Source organism: Dreissena polymorpha, chromosome 3 (assembly GCF_020536995.1).
Source record: "Dreissena polymorpha isolate Duluth1 chromosome 3, UMN_Dpol_1.0, whole genome shotgun sequence".
Classification (NCBI taxonomy): Eukaryota; Metazoa; Mollusca; class Bivalvia; order Myida; family Dreissenidae; genus Dreissena; species Dreissena polymorpha.
Window position 1 is genome coordinate 60,308,744 of NC_068357.1, and position 17,901 is coordinate 60,326,644.

The 17,901-nt window shown below is 34.3% G+C and overlaps 2 protein-coding genes across 2 annotated transcripts; one reads left to right on the plus strand and one right to left on the minus strand.

The window, feature by feature from the left end:
• The first annotated feature begins 45 nt into the window (after positions 1 to 45).
• On the plus strand, positions 46 to 2,409 carry LOC127874388 (protein/nucleic acid deglycase 2-like). The gene is made up of 2 exons (XM_052418685.1): positions 46 to 242; positions 1,785 to 2,409. Exons 1-2 carry the CDS (start codon positions 57 to 59, stop codon positions 2,112 to 2,114), a joined length of 516 nt encoding a protein of 171 aa, XP_052274645.1. The 5' UTR covers positions 46 to 56; the 3' UTR covers positions 2,115 to 2,409.
• Positions 2,410 to 6,588: 4,179 nt separating this feature from the next.
• Positions 6,589 to 17,757, minus strand: LOC127874387 (N-acyl-phosphatidylethanolamine-hydrolyzing phospholipase D-like). Its single transcript, XM_052418684.1, has 5 exons — positions 17,619 to 17,757; positions 10,698 to 11,177; positions 10,169 to 10,320; positions 8,513 to 8,627; positions 6,589 to 7,257 (listed from the first exon to the last, which is right to left on the minus strand). The coding sequence occupies exons 2-5, from the start codon at positions 11,142 to 11,144 to the stop codon at positions 7,066 to 7,068; spliced, it is 906 nt and encodes a 301-aa protein (XP_052274644.1). The 5' UTR covers positions 11,145 to 11,177; positions 17,619 to 17,757; the 3' UTR covers positions 6,589 to 7,065.
• Between the last annotated feature and the right edge of the window lie 144 nt (positions 17,758 to 17,901).

Consider the following 17,901-nt stretch of genomic DNA (forward strand, 5'->3'; position numbering starts at 1 on the left):
AACACCGGTTTACTTCCGCTTTCGTTATCGATTTAATAGGTAATTTGATTGAAGAGATGGCAACTAAAAAGATAGGTATTTTAACGGAGTTCAACTATGAAGATATCGAACTGTGGTACCCCTATTACAGACTGAAAGAAGAGGGCCATGAGACGTTTACAGTTGGGCCCGAAAAAGGGAAGACTTACAATTCCAAAAACGGATACCCGTGCAAAGCAGAGTACGGCATTGACGAAATACAGGTAACGGCTGTACAACTATGGTGTTCTGCATTGTTTGCGCTTGTGAGCATTATGCCACATCTTTTCTAGTATTCTATATCTAACCATATTCAATATCTTAAGATAATCTGTTTACTTATTCACCATAAGAAGTAGACAAAATCGAGGGTCCAAGAAGGTATGAAACCAATTATCGCTTTACTTTTGTAATACATTAAGGGCAACATGACTTCAGTGTAAATTTGAACGCCGATCGTGTTTTTTTTTTGGTAAAAATATTTCTTGTTCACTCGCTTCTATATGGAGGTAATATTTGTGTGAGTGTCCGAAATAGAAGATATAGTCATATCAAGTCCCATATCATACTCATGCATTCTGTTTTAATCAACCTCGTATTAAAAGAAAGCAAGCCATTTAGCCGAGATGGCCGTGCTCTATCAGTACAGTCAAAATAGATAGCCATTGCGACTCACAGCACGGTCATATTACTTACTTAGTGGCGATTGGTTTTCATCTTAAATATTATTGATGGAATAATCTTGACGACCGTTTCCAGCCTCGTCTACCGGTAATCCAAGCAGAAAAGTTTTCAGTGCTTTGATGGCTCTGTTTGCTCACGAATATAGTACGAATATTTATTTCCCGCCATAATGTGACTGAAATACTGTATAAACCTCAAAAGTCCGATAAAAGAATTAAAGACTTATGCACTTTATAGATATGATGAATACAAAGAGCGGGTTACTTGAATCTGTTATGACTTAAATTTAATTTAAAGTAGCATTACTACTAAAAATCAAGAAAAATTTCGTACAATTTTTCGTAAATAAACTTAACCAATTAAAAAATCAGTGTTCCTTATGGCAATTGCCGAACTTTTAACGCCAGATGTTGTCTGGTAAAATGGATGTTTGTAGATACAAAATGCTCGTTTTATTATTGTTTTGCATATTTAATTCCATTTTAATTTCCCGCAACGATATCTATTAATACGCCACATGAACATTAACATGGTGTTCATTTGTCACATGAATAGATATATTCGCGGGAAATTAAAATGGAATTTATTGTGTCACAAATAGATAAAAACGAGCATTTTATATCTACACAAATCTATCTAATCATACCACATCTAGCGTTGAAATTGTGGCTTTTGCTAAAAGGAACACTGTTTGTTTAGGTGTTAACTTTATTTTACGAAATACATTACACAATTTTCATTGATTTTGAGCGTTATAGAGACTTTAAACGTTCGAATGCGGTGTACCCATCTTTAATCATTTTTATGTTCGATGCCGTTTTCTTTATATAATTATATTGTCTTGATCTGGCTATTCGTCATTCGCCTTAAATATACTGACTAAAGGACATAAATTTATTTATATCATAAAAAAACTTTTGGAATTTCATTAGTCCGATATATTTTGTATATAAACATATTGAATGTTATATTTTTTACTCGAAAAACTTTAGAGAATAACGGTGTCGAGAAGATTCCGAACATTTAGAAAATAATGAATAATTGTAATGTAATTTTCTTAAATGCAACTTATAAATTTCTAGGCAGCGGACATAGATGGTCTGATAATCCCTGGAGGCTTTGCCCCGGACTACTGGCGTCGGGACGAGAGGATTCTCTCCCTTGTTCGTGACCTTGACGCTGCCGGAAAAGTCCTGGCGTCCATATGTCACGGCCCGTGGGTTTTAATATCCGCTAAGGTCATAAGAGGTCGGAAGGTCACGTGCTTTTCCGCGATCAAAGACGACGTGGAAAATGCTGGTGCCGATTATTCGGACTGTCCGGTTGTCGTTGACCGCAACATGGTGACGTCACGGTTGCCCAAAGATCTACCGGATTTTTGTAGAGAAATAATTGCATTGCTCAAAAAATAAAATGTGATAAAGTTTTTCGGTAAAAATTTAATATACTGGCATTTGACTATTTTGAAGTTTCAAAAAATTTGAAAAAAATGATTGGTTTCCATGTCATAACAAAATGCTAATTTGTTTGTGAGTTGAAAGGTTGTAACTGGACACAAATATGCCGAATATCATGAACGGATATCACGAATTGTGTTTCATGATGTTTATTTGCGATATCATATGATATAGTATTAAATATAGATGTTTGTTAAAATAACACTGAAGAAATAAGTATAATTAAATAAAGTCAGAAACACATCTAAAACGATTTTCAAATTACTAGCGTTTGCATTCAAATCACATATCAAGTTGAGTTAGCGAACGTCGTTTACCATTTTCTATCAATGGTGAAACAAGAAAATGGTGAAACTTTTAAATCATTTTCATACTCCTCTTGAAAAATGGTACTTATTGTGGGAAAAAAATGACGGGTGGCGTCCGACAGCGTTGTCCGCTCTCTTACTCAAACAGTGTAAATTTGATCATCATGAAACTTGTTGATAATATAGTGGGCATAAAACCTCAACCACCAGCAAATTTGATTGAAGTAACTCCTAAATTGTGGGGCCTTTGAAGTATAAACATGACAACACTTACATTGTCCGCCCTCTAAATCAAATAGTTTTAAATGTATCATCAACACAATCATTTTTCGAACAATTTTTACCACAAATAATTATGTTCTTCACATATCAAGGTAATCAGACCTTTAAACGGGCGTATTTTGTGACATGTTTGCATCGTTGTGTGTTTATATGTATTACATTTAGAGAGTGGGGATTAATTCGCCTGAAACTGTGGTATTCGTGAAGGCTTCATGCTGGGCGCATCGGATTGAATATGCGCTTCTCATCCCCGGCGACACGGTTTCAATGCGCGCTCCCGGTGCATCAGAGTTTGGTTGGTGGAGTTTTCTGCGGGTACCCCTCCCCGACTAAGCACCAAAATTAAATGTCTTTCAGGAAAAACCATATAGCTTTAAATTGCAGCAATAGTATTTTATTCGTCACACCTTTCGTAAGTGAAGTAAGTTAATCAGGTAGACGTGCTGGGACACACTCGGGTCCTTACATAATGCAGTCTTAGGCGCGGAACGACCTGATAAACTTCCAGATACGTAGTTTTCGTGAAATACATATGCCCTTAAGTGGCCTTGTATTAATTTGACACAAACTCGTTTTGAACATTCAAGTCAACTAATGAACAATTTACGGGGATATTCTTCAATGAAACTTACACATCAGTTTATTATATCTTGTATAACCTTTGATCAAAATACTTTATTTTACCTGTATTTTGTTGTATCTCTTGGTCAATAACCTTTACATGACAAAGTCGAGATTTCGATCTTAACTCACATCTGATTGTCCCATATGAAATAAATGTGTCTGTATTTGAATATAAAATAAATGCATGCAATATTAACATTAATACTACTGGTGCCTTATTAGGTCCGATAACTGATCTTAAGAATAATTTAAACAAAAATGAAGCGATGAAGCACAAGCAATTATTGATTTATTTACATCTTTATTTTATAGAAAATATTGGCATAACTGACATTTTACGTGCAACATACAATAATTAAATGCCAGATTTGCATATAAACGTATTCAAATAGCATGAGCTTCAACATTTGATATAACATATCAAATTGTGAATTTATCTCGTTAAGAACGACACAGAATTTAGTACATCTTCATAGGGTGAAATGTACCTACATGGTAGATAACGTTTATCAAGCTAGGAGGAGGAATTTTCATCGTCGACCCTGATAAAATGATTTAATTGAAACAGATACACATTATCCATTCACTTTACTTTATTATTCAACATCCTAGTGTCTCTCTATCGCGAAGAATTTTGATAAAATGTTTGTTTCCTTACAAATTGATCGATGTTTCAAAATTAATGAATCGTATTATTTATATTACATTTATGCACGTATAACTGCATACGTTTACTGTTGTTTGTCGATCCCACTTGCCAAATGGTCTTATTAGGTGTCTAAATCGTTGATTGCAGCTGTGTGTGCAAGAGCTATCGCTAGTCCGTCCGTAATATGTCCGGACTGTAACTTTGTCATTTAGAATTTAATTTTAAAAATGTCTTAAACATTTGAAAACGGTATGACGCGTGTAAAGCCCGTTTCACAACCTATAAGAAAAATGTTAACGTCAAATTAGAAATTAAAAGTAAAACTTTACCAAAAATCGACATATCCGGACTCTTCTGTAACCATGCAATAACTTACCACAACTATCCACCATGAGGAGATGACGTGTCACGCGCAAAACTCGTCTCATTATCAAGCCAAGGTAACATTTAGATCTTAATCTTCTCATTGAGCATAATGTAGTTTTTCCGGACTGTAATAGCGCCAAGTTTACTATGCGGTCAAAGGTAGTTTTGTGGCTAAATACAGTTTATAATATATTGCTATAAATATATTAAATTACAACACCTGGAGACGAAGTTTTGCGTATAAGACTCTTGCTCAAAAATCAAGGTGACGTTGAGAGGTGAATTTTAAACTAGGAAATCGTCCATAGGGCATTTTTGTCCCCTACCGGAGAGGACGTATGGTTTGCGCTCTGTGTGTCTGTCAGTCTGTCAATCCATCAGTCTGTAACACTTTTCTAGATCCTGCGATAACTAACAATTCTTCATACTTTTTCATGAAACTTGAAACATGGATAGATGGCAATATGGGCATTATGCACGTCATTTCATTTTGTTTCTACGTGAAAAATATGGCAACAATTTAAACATCTGACAATGGTGGAGCCGGTAAGGGACATACATTGCTTGGCAATAGTCTTGTTATATATGGATTGTTCGACACGATATTTGTTTTCATACACAATGCTTGATATTAAAAATTGCAAATAATACTTGAGGTTAGTATTAAAATATCATAAACGCATGTATAACTGCATACTTCAAGTTTAACTCGATTTCAAACAATTCAAACTCTCTTACAAATCCAACACACATTTAATTAAGCAAATAAAAAAGGAACGCTGACACTATCAATCTCTAAATGTAATGCAGATACAAACACAAGAGTGTCATCTTGTCACAAAATACCAAGAAAACAATTTATTACCATCCACTTATCTCTCATTTAATAAAAGAAAGTACCTGTGTGCTGTTCATATATTTCTTTTATTGTATTGAGTAAAAGCTGCTTCAGGCCAATACAATAACTGAAATATATGAACAGCACAACGAAATAATGGTAAAACTGGAGTTACTTTATTGTAAAGATCAATGTATGGTGAGCTCAACTGTTTGAAGACTTGCGGAAAACTTATAAATAACAAACAATAAATAACAATATATATTTTGCAAAAAAACAACAACAACAACTTGGCATTGTCATTGCAATTAAAAAGCAAACACAAGAATGGTAATTAGTTTTTAAAACAATAATTTTTATCGCCATGGTTTGACGTTTATCAAAGAAAAATAATGCTTACCGTTTAGGGTACGCTATAATTAAGTAAATCAAATTAAACCACTTCTAGTTAGTACAAATATCACAAATCAATATTGTGTTTTCAGTAAGAAGTTGTAATACATGTCGTGAAATGGCATATAGCATTGCTTAGATGTTAAATATTAGATGTTAACTAAATTATATAATTGAAAAAATATTTCATAGCCGCTCAAATTAAAGAAAAACAATAGCATCAAATTTAATTTATCAGTTTGCTCATTAATCAATTAGTAACGTCGACACGTCCAAGAACGACCAAACTTTTTACTGTTTTTTACTCCTGAATGAACTGAGGCAACTCGGTTGTTATCGGTACGTTCTCCTTTATGAACTGAGGCTTCTCAATTGTTATCGGTATGTTCTCCTTTGTGAACTGAGGCAACTCAATTGTTATCGGCACGTTCTCCTTTATGAACTGAGGCTACTCAATTGTTATCGGTATGCTCTCCTTTATGAACTGAGGCTACTCAATTGTTATCGGTACGTTCTTCTTTATGAACTGAGGCTACTCAATTGTTATCGGTACGTTTTCCTTTATGAACGGAGGCTACTCAATTGTTATCGGTACGTTCTCCTGTATGAACTGAGGCTACTCAGTTGTTATTGGTGCGTTTTCCAGGGGTTCCACTGGCCCCAAAAAAGTTGTCGCCACTTTTTCGCGGCGCGAAACTGTCAGTTATTCCAACCTTATTAATTATGACAATCGTCTAAGAAACCTTACAACATAAATGCCATTGACTATATTATTGCTTTTAAAAGTATGTAAATACATAAATAATAATAAGTAACTTTATAAGTCTTAATAAGCTTTATTTATACATAAAAACATTGGTTTGCACATGATAAGCAATCACATATAACCCAACTTATCTAATAATGTTTACATCAATGGAACAGTATGCTGCATACATTTTTTATAATATTTATTTAAACATACAATCACACAAATGTACATCATCTGGAACGGAAAAAAATTCAAACATCAATAAATAAAGCCTCTCAATTTAATTGTTAAACAGTTACATTTCAGAAAATAAAACATCTAAATTTAATTGTTTAACAGTTACATTTGGTCATTTGGCAAATATGATGCACATAAACTGAAAGGGAAAAAATGATACACATCTGAACGACAAACATCTCAATTTAAATTAACACCGCCTTATATACCGTTATAATCATTGATCTTTGTGCCAGTTTGTCCTAAGTGTTACATAATTGAGTGTTCTTTATCATAAAAGAACCGTTAATCCGATAATAACCCCCATAAAACTTGACAATAGCAGTAAAAACACCGACTGTAACACTTTCACGCTTCCGTGATTATGCTCGGTCGCGTGCTTTTCGACTCGCAGTACATTTTCGGATAGGATTTTACCGATTTTTTGAAATTCGCCACTTTAAAAAAATTGGAGCCACTTAAAAAAAATTAGCGCCATTTGGCGCCAATGGCGATCGACAGAGGAACCCCTTTTCCTTCATGAACTGAGGCTCCTCCCTGGGGTCTCCAACATCCCACGTTTCTCCGATATTCAGACAGACAAAGTTGCTCGGGTTTAAAACGCGGTCTTCCATAGCTTTCTTTAGTCTGTGAGGGGGCTCCAGATAATGCTAAAATATTTACTTATGAAAATGAGGTAAGTATATATGATAAGACGATACTAAATCCTTATTTACATTAAATATTGCGTGTGAATGTTTTATCGGAACTTTATCCTCCATAAACGGTGCTTCTTTCGTATTGTTGACGCACTAAATCCGCGTTTCTTAAATATTCTCTAACAAATACATTGTTTGTTGTCTAAATCGTTCTTAGTTTGATTGCGCGTGAGCATTGCTTAATTTACTCTGTGTGGGGGCTGAACGATTCTTTAAATAAACCTAGCTATGTGGTAGTCCAGCATTACATATCTACATAGGACCAAGGTGAATGTTGACTCTTAATAGTTGTATTGGGTAACTATCGCGAATATAAACCATGACTTTCTTAAATTCTTGGCAACTAATTTGGAAAGCATTGTGACGCGACATTACGATAAAAACAATTAAAATTAAAAATTAAAGTTAAGGAAAGTTTTGGAATTGTACATGTTGTTCTGACAAGAAAGGCATTTCTTAAGAACATCAGGGTTATTAGAAGAATTGAAACAAGAGCTGTCAGAGGACAGTGCGCTCGATTATTCGAATGCCTGACAGTATAACGTAAGCCATCATGGAAACGGGGGGGGGGATAATAATGTGGGTGTGTGGTCATTTAATAGATGATATTTCAAAAATAAGGGAAAACAAATATTTTATTTTTTCGGGGGGGGGGGATTCTGGGGTGAGGCATGGGGGATGGTTTGGGTGGAGTGCATTGTGGTATGTCAGGTAAGTGTTGTTTTGTCAAAGTATGAATCAAATGTGACCATAAATAAAGAAGTTATGGCAATTTAAGCACAATGTTCAATTATCTAAGTATAAAAGGGGCCATAATTATGTCAAAATGCTTGATACAGTTGTCTGCTCTTGTTTATAGATTGGGGTCATGTTGGTAAAGAAGTATATATTTGGGGTAGTACGCAAACTTTAACATTTGCACGCTAACGGGAACGGCAACGCCAACGCCGGGGTGAGTAGGCTAGCTCCACTATATATATTTCATTTATTATAGTCGAGCTAAAAAGGTAATGTATAGTTTGATGACCTTGTTATTGTTATTCATAAGTTTCAGTTGTGAAACTTTTTGAAGTTTTTGAAATAGGCTAACATAATTATGTACGTCTGATGAATAATAAACTACAAATAAATACATAAAAAAATCCATAAAAATGAGTATACGTGAAAATCAACATGCCATTCCTTGATAATAAATATGTATACAAACCTCATTTGTAAGGTGAAAAGTTCCCCATTCTATACCAATCGACATTTTACTCCGAATGTCTACATGGATTTTGACAGCTTCCTCTGGATTAACATGCCGATACTTTGTAATGAACCTGCAAGTAGTGAAGAGTTAATGCAGGAAGTACGTGTAAATACAGGAAATATAAAAATTTGAATTAAAATATGAATAAAGAGTGAAATAACTGAGGCGAGATAAAATTATTATTGACAAATCACGTACTTATAAACCAAATAATTAGCCCTTTCAATTACTAAGACAGAGATTTAATGATATAAGTTTCAAGTTTTAACACTTTAAGTGGGAATACGGTTCAATACTTCCATCAAAACTTGCAAAATGTATCTATCCGTTATACTATTTTCACTTTCTAAAATTCTTTTGATTATTTATTTAAATATTTGGTTGGGTCCCTTGATTTGATACTTGTTTAAAGATTTACACAGTCCGAAACAATTCATATTTCCGCCTCGATCTACAATCGGTTTGTAAAGCCTCTTTTTGCACAATCATGCGACTCGAGGCGCGCTTAGTCACAAAAAAGTATTACGTAATGGTTTTCCCGACGTCTCCAATGTTCAATAATAAACGAGATTTACCGATCAATGGACGATAAATGAACAAAAATCATTGACCTTTATAGACATCTATCAACGTAGTTAGAGTTAAACCATTCACACGAGTGTTGAGACAACAGTATAATATATTCTCTTAAAATGTAGGCATACATTTTATAAGAAATCAAATAATGATGAATTTTGAAATCTAAAAATAAGGGGTGACCACAAGCAACTGGGAAAATAATGCTTCTTACGTATACATATAATGAAAATTAGTGGGCCAGACAGAAAAGTAGGCCAGATAAAAAAGTGGGCCTGATTGAAAAGTGGGTCAGACAGAAAAGTGAGCCAGACAAAAAAGTGGGCCAGACAGAAAAGTGGGCCAGACGAAAAAAGTGGGCCAGACAGAAAAGTGGGCCAGACAAAAAAGTGGGCCAGACAAAACGTGGGACAGACAGAAAAGAGAGCCAGACAAAAACGTGGGCCAGTCAGAAAAGTGGGCCACACAGAAAAGTAGGCCAGACAGAAAAGTGGGCCAGACAAAAAAATGAGCCAGACAGAAAAGTGGGCCAGACAAATAAGTTGGCCAGACAGAAAAGTCGGCCAGAGTGGGCCAGAAATATGGGCCAGACAAAATAAGTGGACCCGACAGAAAAGTGGGCCCGACAAAAAAGTGGGCCAGATAGAAAAGTGGGCCAGACAGAAAAGACCAATAGTGCAGACAAGGGCATGAATATGCCCCGTGCCCCAACCCACTTGTCAAAAAGTCAGGGCATGAAATAACAGACTACATAAATAAATATTTGTGAGCGGTATAAACATTGAAAACTTGAAACAACGCAAGGCTCACATACCCACCAGTGTTCTCTCAAAATGCACTTTTTGAAACAAACAAGCAAGAATACTATCACCATGATCCTGTCATTTTACATGTATATACTATCTTCAATATCAAATCTTAGTCTTAATCATGTAAACAGGTAAGACTGTTTATGATCTTAACCAGTAAAGATCAAACTTGAATATTCAAACTAACGGTTTGATGGAATTCACACAACCGAAACATAAAGCAAACCTTGGTGTGTAAGCCCCAATGGGTATTCCAGCCAAATCAAATGGTCCGTACGTCTCTCCAATCTTTTTGAAAAGATCTTCATAGTATCCAGTGTCACCTGCAAAGTAGAAGGAATGCCTTGGACCTTTCACCACCCAACTACACCAGAGGCACTGCAATTGACAACAATTACATGAGATGTTTTAATTCACAAAAAACATATCTTTGAGCAAAAAGAAAATCTAAAACAATATTTCTGTTTAAGAAGATAAAATATGTTTGTTTTATAATAAATCCTATTTTAATATAACAAAACAATTTAGCTAAAATAAGTGTGTTCATTACTAACATAATAACAAAATAAGTTTTTTTTTCAATACAAATATTGAAATATTTATTTCAAGCTTCCAACATGGCACCTTTTAGAGATGTAGGTATTACCTATAGCATTATTATAACAAAACCATTTAGATGAAATAATTGTGTTCACAACTGATTTAATAACAACATACTTTTGTTTTCAATACAAATAATCTAGTATTTATTTTACCGTATTAAAGTCAAATATACTCCTCTGGCACCAGTGCTGACTTGGCGTACAAATGAATTTCACCCCATTGAATTCCACTCCATGCCACCAGTCTAGTTCAGTCAAATTTTTATCCTCAACGTCCATAGCTAGGAACCATGCCTTGGTTCCGCCAGCAACAAACCAATGCACATCCTTAAATTTTGCATTGATTTCTCTCACTGCCTTGGCCTCCAGATGGTCATAGTGGTTGTGGCTGATGATGACAGCATCAAGCTTTTCAATGTCCTTAACCTGGCAGGAAGCGTTTCTGTGTCTCTTGTAGCCAAAGGGCCAGATCGGTCCGCAAAATGAGTCCAGAACGGGGTCAGTAAGAATTGTCATGTCCTCCATCTGAACAAGCATTGTGGCATGGCCAATCCATGTGACCTGTATTTTGTCTACAGGAGGATGTTTGATTTTATCCATATTTGACTTTACAGGAAGTACCCAATCAAGCTCCTGAAAGATTATCATATCACAAACCCATTATTTCGTTATGATCAGATACTGTACCGACAAATACTAAATACCAGCATGGTGTCATAAACCACCCGTGGTAGATGCCTGATCATTGAACATCATTTATGATACCCCAATGTCTTATATCGTGGTAGTAGTATTACGTAGTCATTTCTAAGACTAATGTTACATCAAATACTCAAACTAAATATTGTATAGATATTAGCCAGTTTAATCATAATAATACAGTACATTCGTCCTAACATATTTTTCACACAGGCGGACATTCGTTCCTATGTTTTTTTGACAACCTGAACATTCGTGCCTTCGTTATTTTGACATTACGGATAATTGTTCCTACATAATTTTGACAGCCCGGAGATTCGTTCCTGAATAATTGCTATCCCGGTCATTATTATCACATTTCATCAAAATGATATGAAACTCTGGGCATTTTATCCGGTATTTTAATGTATCGTTATAAAATTAGTTTGTTTATATTTTTTTCCATATTTGTGTTATAGTTTATACTGTTGTAAGACTTTATCGTGATCATGATAATCATACCGATAAAACTTTTCGAATATATCGACTTACACTGAGATCGATTCTTTGCGAAACCTTGCAGAAATCGGGGCGTGAAAACTATGAAGTAGCAAATATATGGTCTGTCAAAATAATGTTAGAACGATTGTACGGAATGTCAAAATAGCGTGGGAATGAATGTCCGGGTAGTTAAAATAACGTAGGAACGAATGTCCGCCTTGTCAAAATTAGTGTAGGAACGATTGTCCTTGTAAAAAGAATGTTCGAATACATAATTAAGTGCTTAATACCTATACATTTGAAATATTTATAACATTTTATTCTAAACACGAAACCTTTTTAGCGGGTACCGCTAAAATAAAACGTTATTACGTAGTCTTATAAATAGTGTTCGTTAGTGTATGGAAGAACAAAATTAAAACAAGCATTTTCGTTGACCACAACGAGGTTAAAGAATGTCTCCGAAAAATACAGACTAAAGAGATTAATGACATAAAGTGACAGAAAAGTATCACTCATAATCACGATTAAAGAGAAATCAAGGTGTATGCATAGACAGTTTAGTTTGCTCCACGTTTTTTTTCCCGTATAAAAGAATTCTTCAATATTGTCTTTCACTGTAAACGAACATTAATATTCAAATTAATAGAAACAGGACATAACATTTAAAAATTGTAATGTGATTTGCATTTTCTATTGCTTTTTCATATGATTGAGTCAAAACGCATTTTACACGTTTGATCGTTCACGAAAAAATAATACTGACCAACAAACATACCTTTGAGAATTTAAGTTATATAATAACTAGGCCGTGATCCAAGAACACTTTTGTTCCCCCCCCGGGGTAATTTTGTAGACCCTATATTTTTTAATCATCTATATCCCCTGAGTGTCATGACACATTGTTTGCAATTGGCTAGCGGGGCGTTACGGAGAAATTTAACTTTAAAATATATGATTGTAAAACGTTTTTTTAATATTGTTTTTTAGATCACCTTTAATACAAAATGCAAACTTTGTAAGAAAACATCTTATTTTAACATTCCTTAATAAAACAAAGATTGTAATCATTCAAAGCCTTCCTCTTATGTTTATATAATAATATTTTCTATTATAATATATGTCACATATATATATTACACATATTTGTATATGATTGACATACATATTCCTTTAACATACTTATTGTGTGTCAAACATATTATTTCATATCATAATCACATTATTCTATTAAACAATATGCCAACAAGCTTGGTAAAATAATGACAATAATCAATGTAACAATTATGAATCATTCTGATAATAATAACAATAATAGTGATAATAATACCGATGACAAAGAGATAGCATACATAGGAATTCATCTCTCAGGCAAATAATAGACTAATTAATACTCAACTTATAAGATATGTATAACCTGATAATTGTATCATCTTAAATATAGTTACTTTTATTAGTTTGATGATTATTATTGTTATAATAACAATAACCATAATAATAATTATTATTATTGTTATTATTATTTTATACTTTTAAATCAAAGTTTAACTAACGATTTGCCATTTTTTGCATGTTCATAGTTAGGACACAGGAGTTATATCACTGATCATCAAACACTTCATCAAGCAAATTGTCAATGTCAATACTATCATCATTTTCATCCTCATCCTGATTGGTTTTATTCTCTTGCAAATTTGTACAGAGTATGTCCACTAGCTCACTGGGGAAAATGTCACTATCAGTCAAAACATATTTGATTCCGTTTTCACCAAGTTTCCAGCTACTATTTTGAACATCAGGCATGCAGGGATATCTTTCATGGGCGTGTAACCAAATATATGTTTGGTAATTAGCACATCTGGTGTGCATGTCAAGTGTTGCTTTATATTGATGTAGCAAACTTAAGTCAATAGTGTAGCATGAGTTCAAGGTATTACCTTTGATCTCACTTCTCTTACAGAAAGTTTCAAACCGGCGCTTATTTACATCTGAGTAATTTTGCTTTCCATACATATAACATACACAATACTCTATTTCTAATAACAAGTCATCACTCCACTCCTGTCTTTCACCAAACTTGGTATAGGTAAGCATTAAGTCTGTATTTTTCTTGAGAAGCTTTACTGGACCTACTTTCCCCCTTCTCACAAATGCGCTCACAGTATTGCAGCCAGTAAAGCTGTGAACTGCGTGTAACACTGAATAAAAGTCATTTCCCTTTGCTTTTACACTCTTTTCTATGACGATGAGTCTTCGTTTCTTTCCAGTCCCCATGTCAAATAGGATTGAACACCAAATTTGTCTCCAATACCTAATAAGAAGCACTTATACATCTGTATCGGGTGATCTCACAGTTATGGTTTGGTGTCAGGTTTAAATTCTTTCATGTGCATGGAGTGCAACATAATTCTTGCATCTGCTTCCTCTTGAGACGAAAACAGAGATTCGTCTGGAAGTACCTCAGTTATCAGTCCGTCATATCTTGTGATCAGACAGTATCGTTCACCAAGAACATAATACATTTGGCGATCCTAAAGTTGTTCTGCATATTTGTCAGTGCTCCATTGTTCCAATAGTAATTTTAGAAGCTGTGTTTTGTTTAAATCGTGTGAAAGAAAACTTCCACTCCCTGGGCGTTTTGGTTTTTGCACCTGACAATAGAAATGATGGTGATGATTTGACTGCAGTTTCATGATAGATATATGTGAAAAAATTACGAACACACTTTGGAAGGTGGCCAAAAACCATATTGGCTACTTCTTCAAAGGTATCAGGCACTGATACCAGGCTGTGTAGTACTGCGTTGCCATCAATAATACTGGTAACATCATCATTTGATGTTGGTTTAATATATCTCGATATAATGTTAAAGCTTTGCTTTATCCGTTTTCACTGGCATTCCATCAGCTGTTTCCAAAGACCAAGGTACTGGAGAAATAGGATAAGAAATTTTCCGTTCAAGATCAATACACGTCATTCTAAATTGAAAGAAGGATTAATTGTGACATTATGTTGCGTTCAGCTTTAACTTGCGCCAGTTTGTTACTAGAACTTTTAATTGTCTTAATCACTTCGGATGTAGCAAATGTCTTAAGTTTGTTCCGCTTGTCAGGATCATGTAACAATACATTCTGTTCAATGAGACAACCAGTGATAAAGGTTTCCATAGCAGCACAACCAATATCTACTGCCGTATGAATGTTGGCAGCTGCTTTTGGTTCAGCAGGAACACCAGATGTTTAACAATACAACTCATCCATTCCATCCTCCACATTTAATGGGTTTGGAAAATGTTTTGACAGCTAATCTTTGAGTTTATAGGTTTTATATTTTTCATTGTATCAAGAAGGATGGTGTTTGAGAATGTAGCAAAGGTATATTTCCTTTATCATTGTGAGCCGTTCCACATGATGTCCTAGTACAATATGCTCTTCAGCATAATTACATATGTACTTGAAAGCTTCAGTGTGCACTGATTGGTTAATGCTTGCATGCTTTCTGAGCTTTCATGACTTTCATGGCGAGTCCAAGATCTCGTATAATTTTTTATGCAAGCATTATGGTACATTGCTTCACGGGAAATAACGTTTTGATCCTGAACTTCACAAAGCATCCGTTTATCAAACTTTTGAATCGATGATAGCTTAACTGATTCTTCAGCATATTTTGTAACACATTTAGTAAAAATTTTCTTGAAGCCCTTAACTTTGATAATACTTTTGTCACAAAAACAGCAACTCTCGACTGAAAACAGAACAGAGCTACTGGTAGCATCTAAGGATATACGCATGTACTTCTATGTAGAGGGCTGATTGTCATCAGCATCAGGTAATGAATGTACCCGCTTTTGAACATGACTTGGATTGGTGAACAACTGGTAACTTCACCTGTGTATTCCATGTTTTTTAAAATCCAATTGTGCGGGCAGATTACTAGTAAAGTGTTCTGGTCTATGTTGCGAGGAGTTGTATGTCGATCTTGTTTTGCTACATCTTTACAAAACTTTAATCTGTTAGTAAATGCACCTCTTCTTACTGTGCTTTCAAATGAACAATACATAGTTCCCCCTTTCGTATCATTTGGCTAGATTTCAGTTCTATGATAGTTTTAGGTTAATAGGCTTTTCCATAATAAATTTCTGACAATTAAGAGAATTTGCCTCTTTACAGGCACTAGTACTATTTGAATACTATTACACTTCATTTTTTAAAAGACACAATATACCTAGAAATATAGATTTATTTCATTGAACATTTCTTAATTAAAAGCCGTATAAAGAATTAAATAGTACCTGTAGCAAGGATTTCACTTGTTTTAGTAGAATTACTCTTCTGATTGTATATAATTTACTCGCACGATTAATATATAGAAAACAACTTTTTAATTATGTTATTGTATATTTTTAAAATAGTATTTTATTTTAACAATTTCGCAAAAGACTCGCAGTATTGTCAAAATAACACTTTTGCGTATATTATTTGTTCCTCTTATTCACAGTTTAAGTTCAAATGAAAATTGCTTTGGAATGTGGTTGTCTGTATTATTTCAAGGAGAAACAGCAATGGCATTTTCTTGGATATATAATACACAGAGAAAGCTATCTAAATGTGAACAAAATGATAACCCTTGAAACAAATATGTAGAGCCAATGGAGGCACATTTATCAACAGAGCCTGAGGTGTGATAAATTTACTTGCATTCCTTGAAGTACAATCCTGCAGTATGAAAACATTACAGTTGATAGAACATCATATTTCGGCTAAAGTATAACTCATTTTGGAAAAATACATTAAGACGTATTTCTTATTTACCAAACTGATCAAATAATTAAGAAATAAATTTCATTTACTTTTTCATGACATTTTCAAAGTCAAAACTTTGGTTTCGTCTGTAGAAATTCAATAAAATGAACTGGTTCAAACCAATGGACGTAACTTTTTGTAAAAAATAGTTGATAATTACAATTTGTGTGTATCAAAAATACACTATGTAGGTAGATTAATTTGTCATTCCCAATGTCTAAGTTCGATAGAATTTGTTTGTGTAGCAGTTATTTAGCAACACTATTGCTTTAAAAGAATAAATGGCAGCAGTATTGCAAATTGAAAAGAGTGAAAACGCAAAATAAGGGGTATGCGTTTCAGTCCCATAACTCTGTAAAGCCCCAACATAATTGTGCAAACTTTTGCCAGAAACGCCAACTACCTAGAGGGTTAAGAAAAACATAACCTTGAAATTCCCCTGGGGGGACCAGGGTCATAATGCAGCTCAAGGTCTAAACGTGTTGTATGTCTATATATTATGTATATCTTTGTTTTGTGCAATTATAATGTTTCGTCTTAAAACCACATTTGCTCTGACGATCATGGGTATCTTGAATTTTAATAAAGATTAAATAAAATGTATATACACGTATACACTAGTGGTACTAAATACTATGGCTTTGAATATGACTTAGGTGCATGTATGCATATGTTTCCCGTAATTGTAACCAGTGTCAGTGCTCATGAAATCCCGAATGTAATTAATAAAATCTACTGATTTATAATCATCGATATTTCTCCGGAAAAGATCTATACACGTTCAGCCTCGTTCCGAAATTCGACGCGTCACGCGATCTCTAAAATAGCAACAGCGGTAGTATTGTAAAACTGGTCTATTATCAAGCTGATATCTAGTCAATACAATGAACAATTTGTATGGATATGCATGTAACTCTGAACTGATTTTGCAGCTAAGCACAAGTTTAAGATACTGTACTGGTTTACTGTATTACACTATGGTGATGAAGTAAAACCAAACATTATCAGCAGTATAAGACACATAACTTTTATTGAACTGGCTATGAACATTTATTCCTAATCATACAAAGCTATCTTTTATGGAAATAAATACCTCTTTGCTCGGAATGGGATGAGAGCTATCCCAAATCTTCCATTTAAGAAGATTCAGTACTCCTGGTTTACAAACCACCGTTCTCTTTTAACTTGCAAAAACATATAAATATCATCAGGCATTGGTATTGGTGTTATTCGTTTTGTGAAATCACCCCTCTTTGCTGAATAGTTGCCTGCATCTGACATATTTTCTACAACTTCGTCCATGTGACCTGCTGGAAGGAATAAATAAACACATTATAACCATACCAAAATCTCTTTAATTAGAAGCAGAAGTTTGA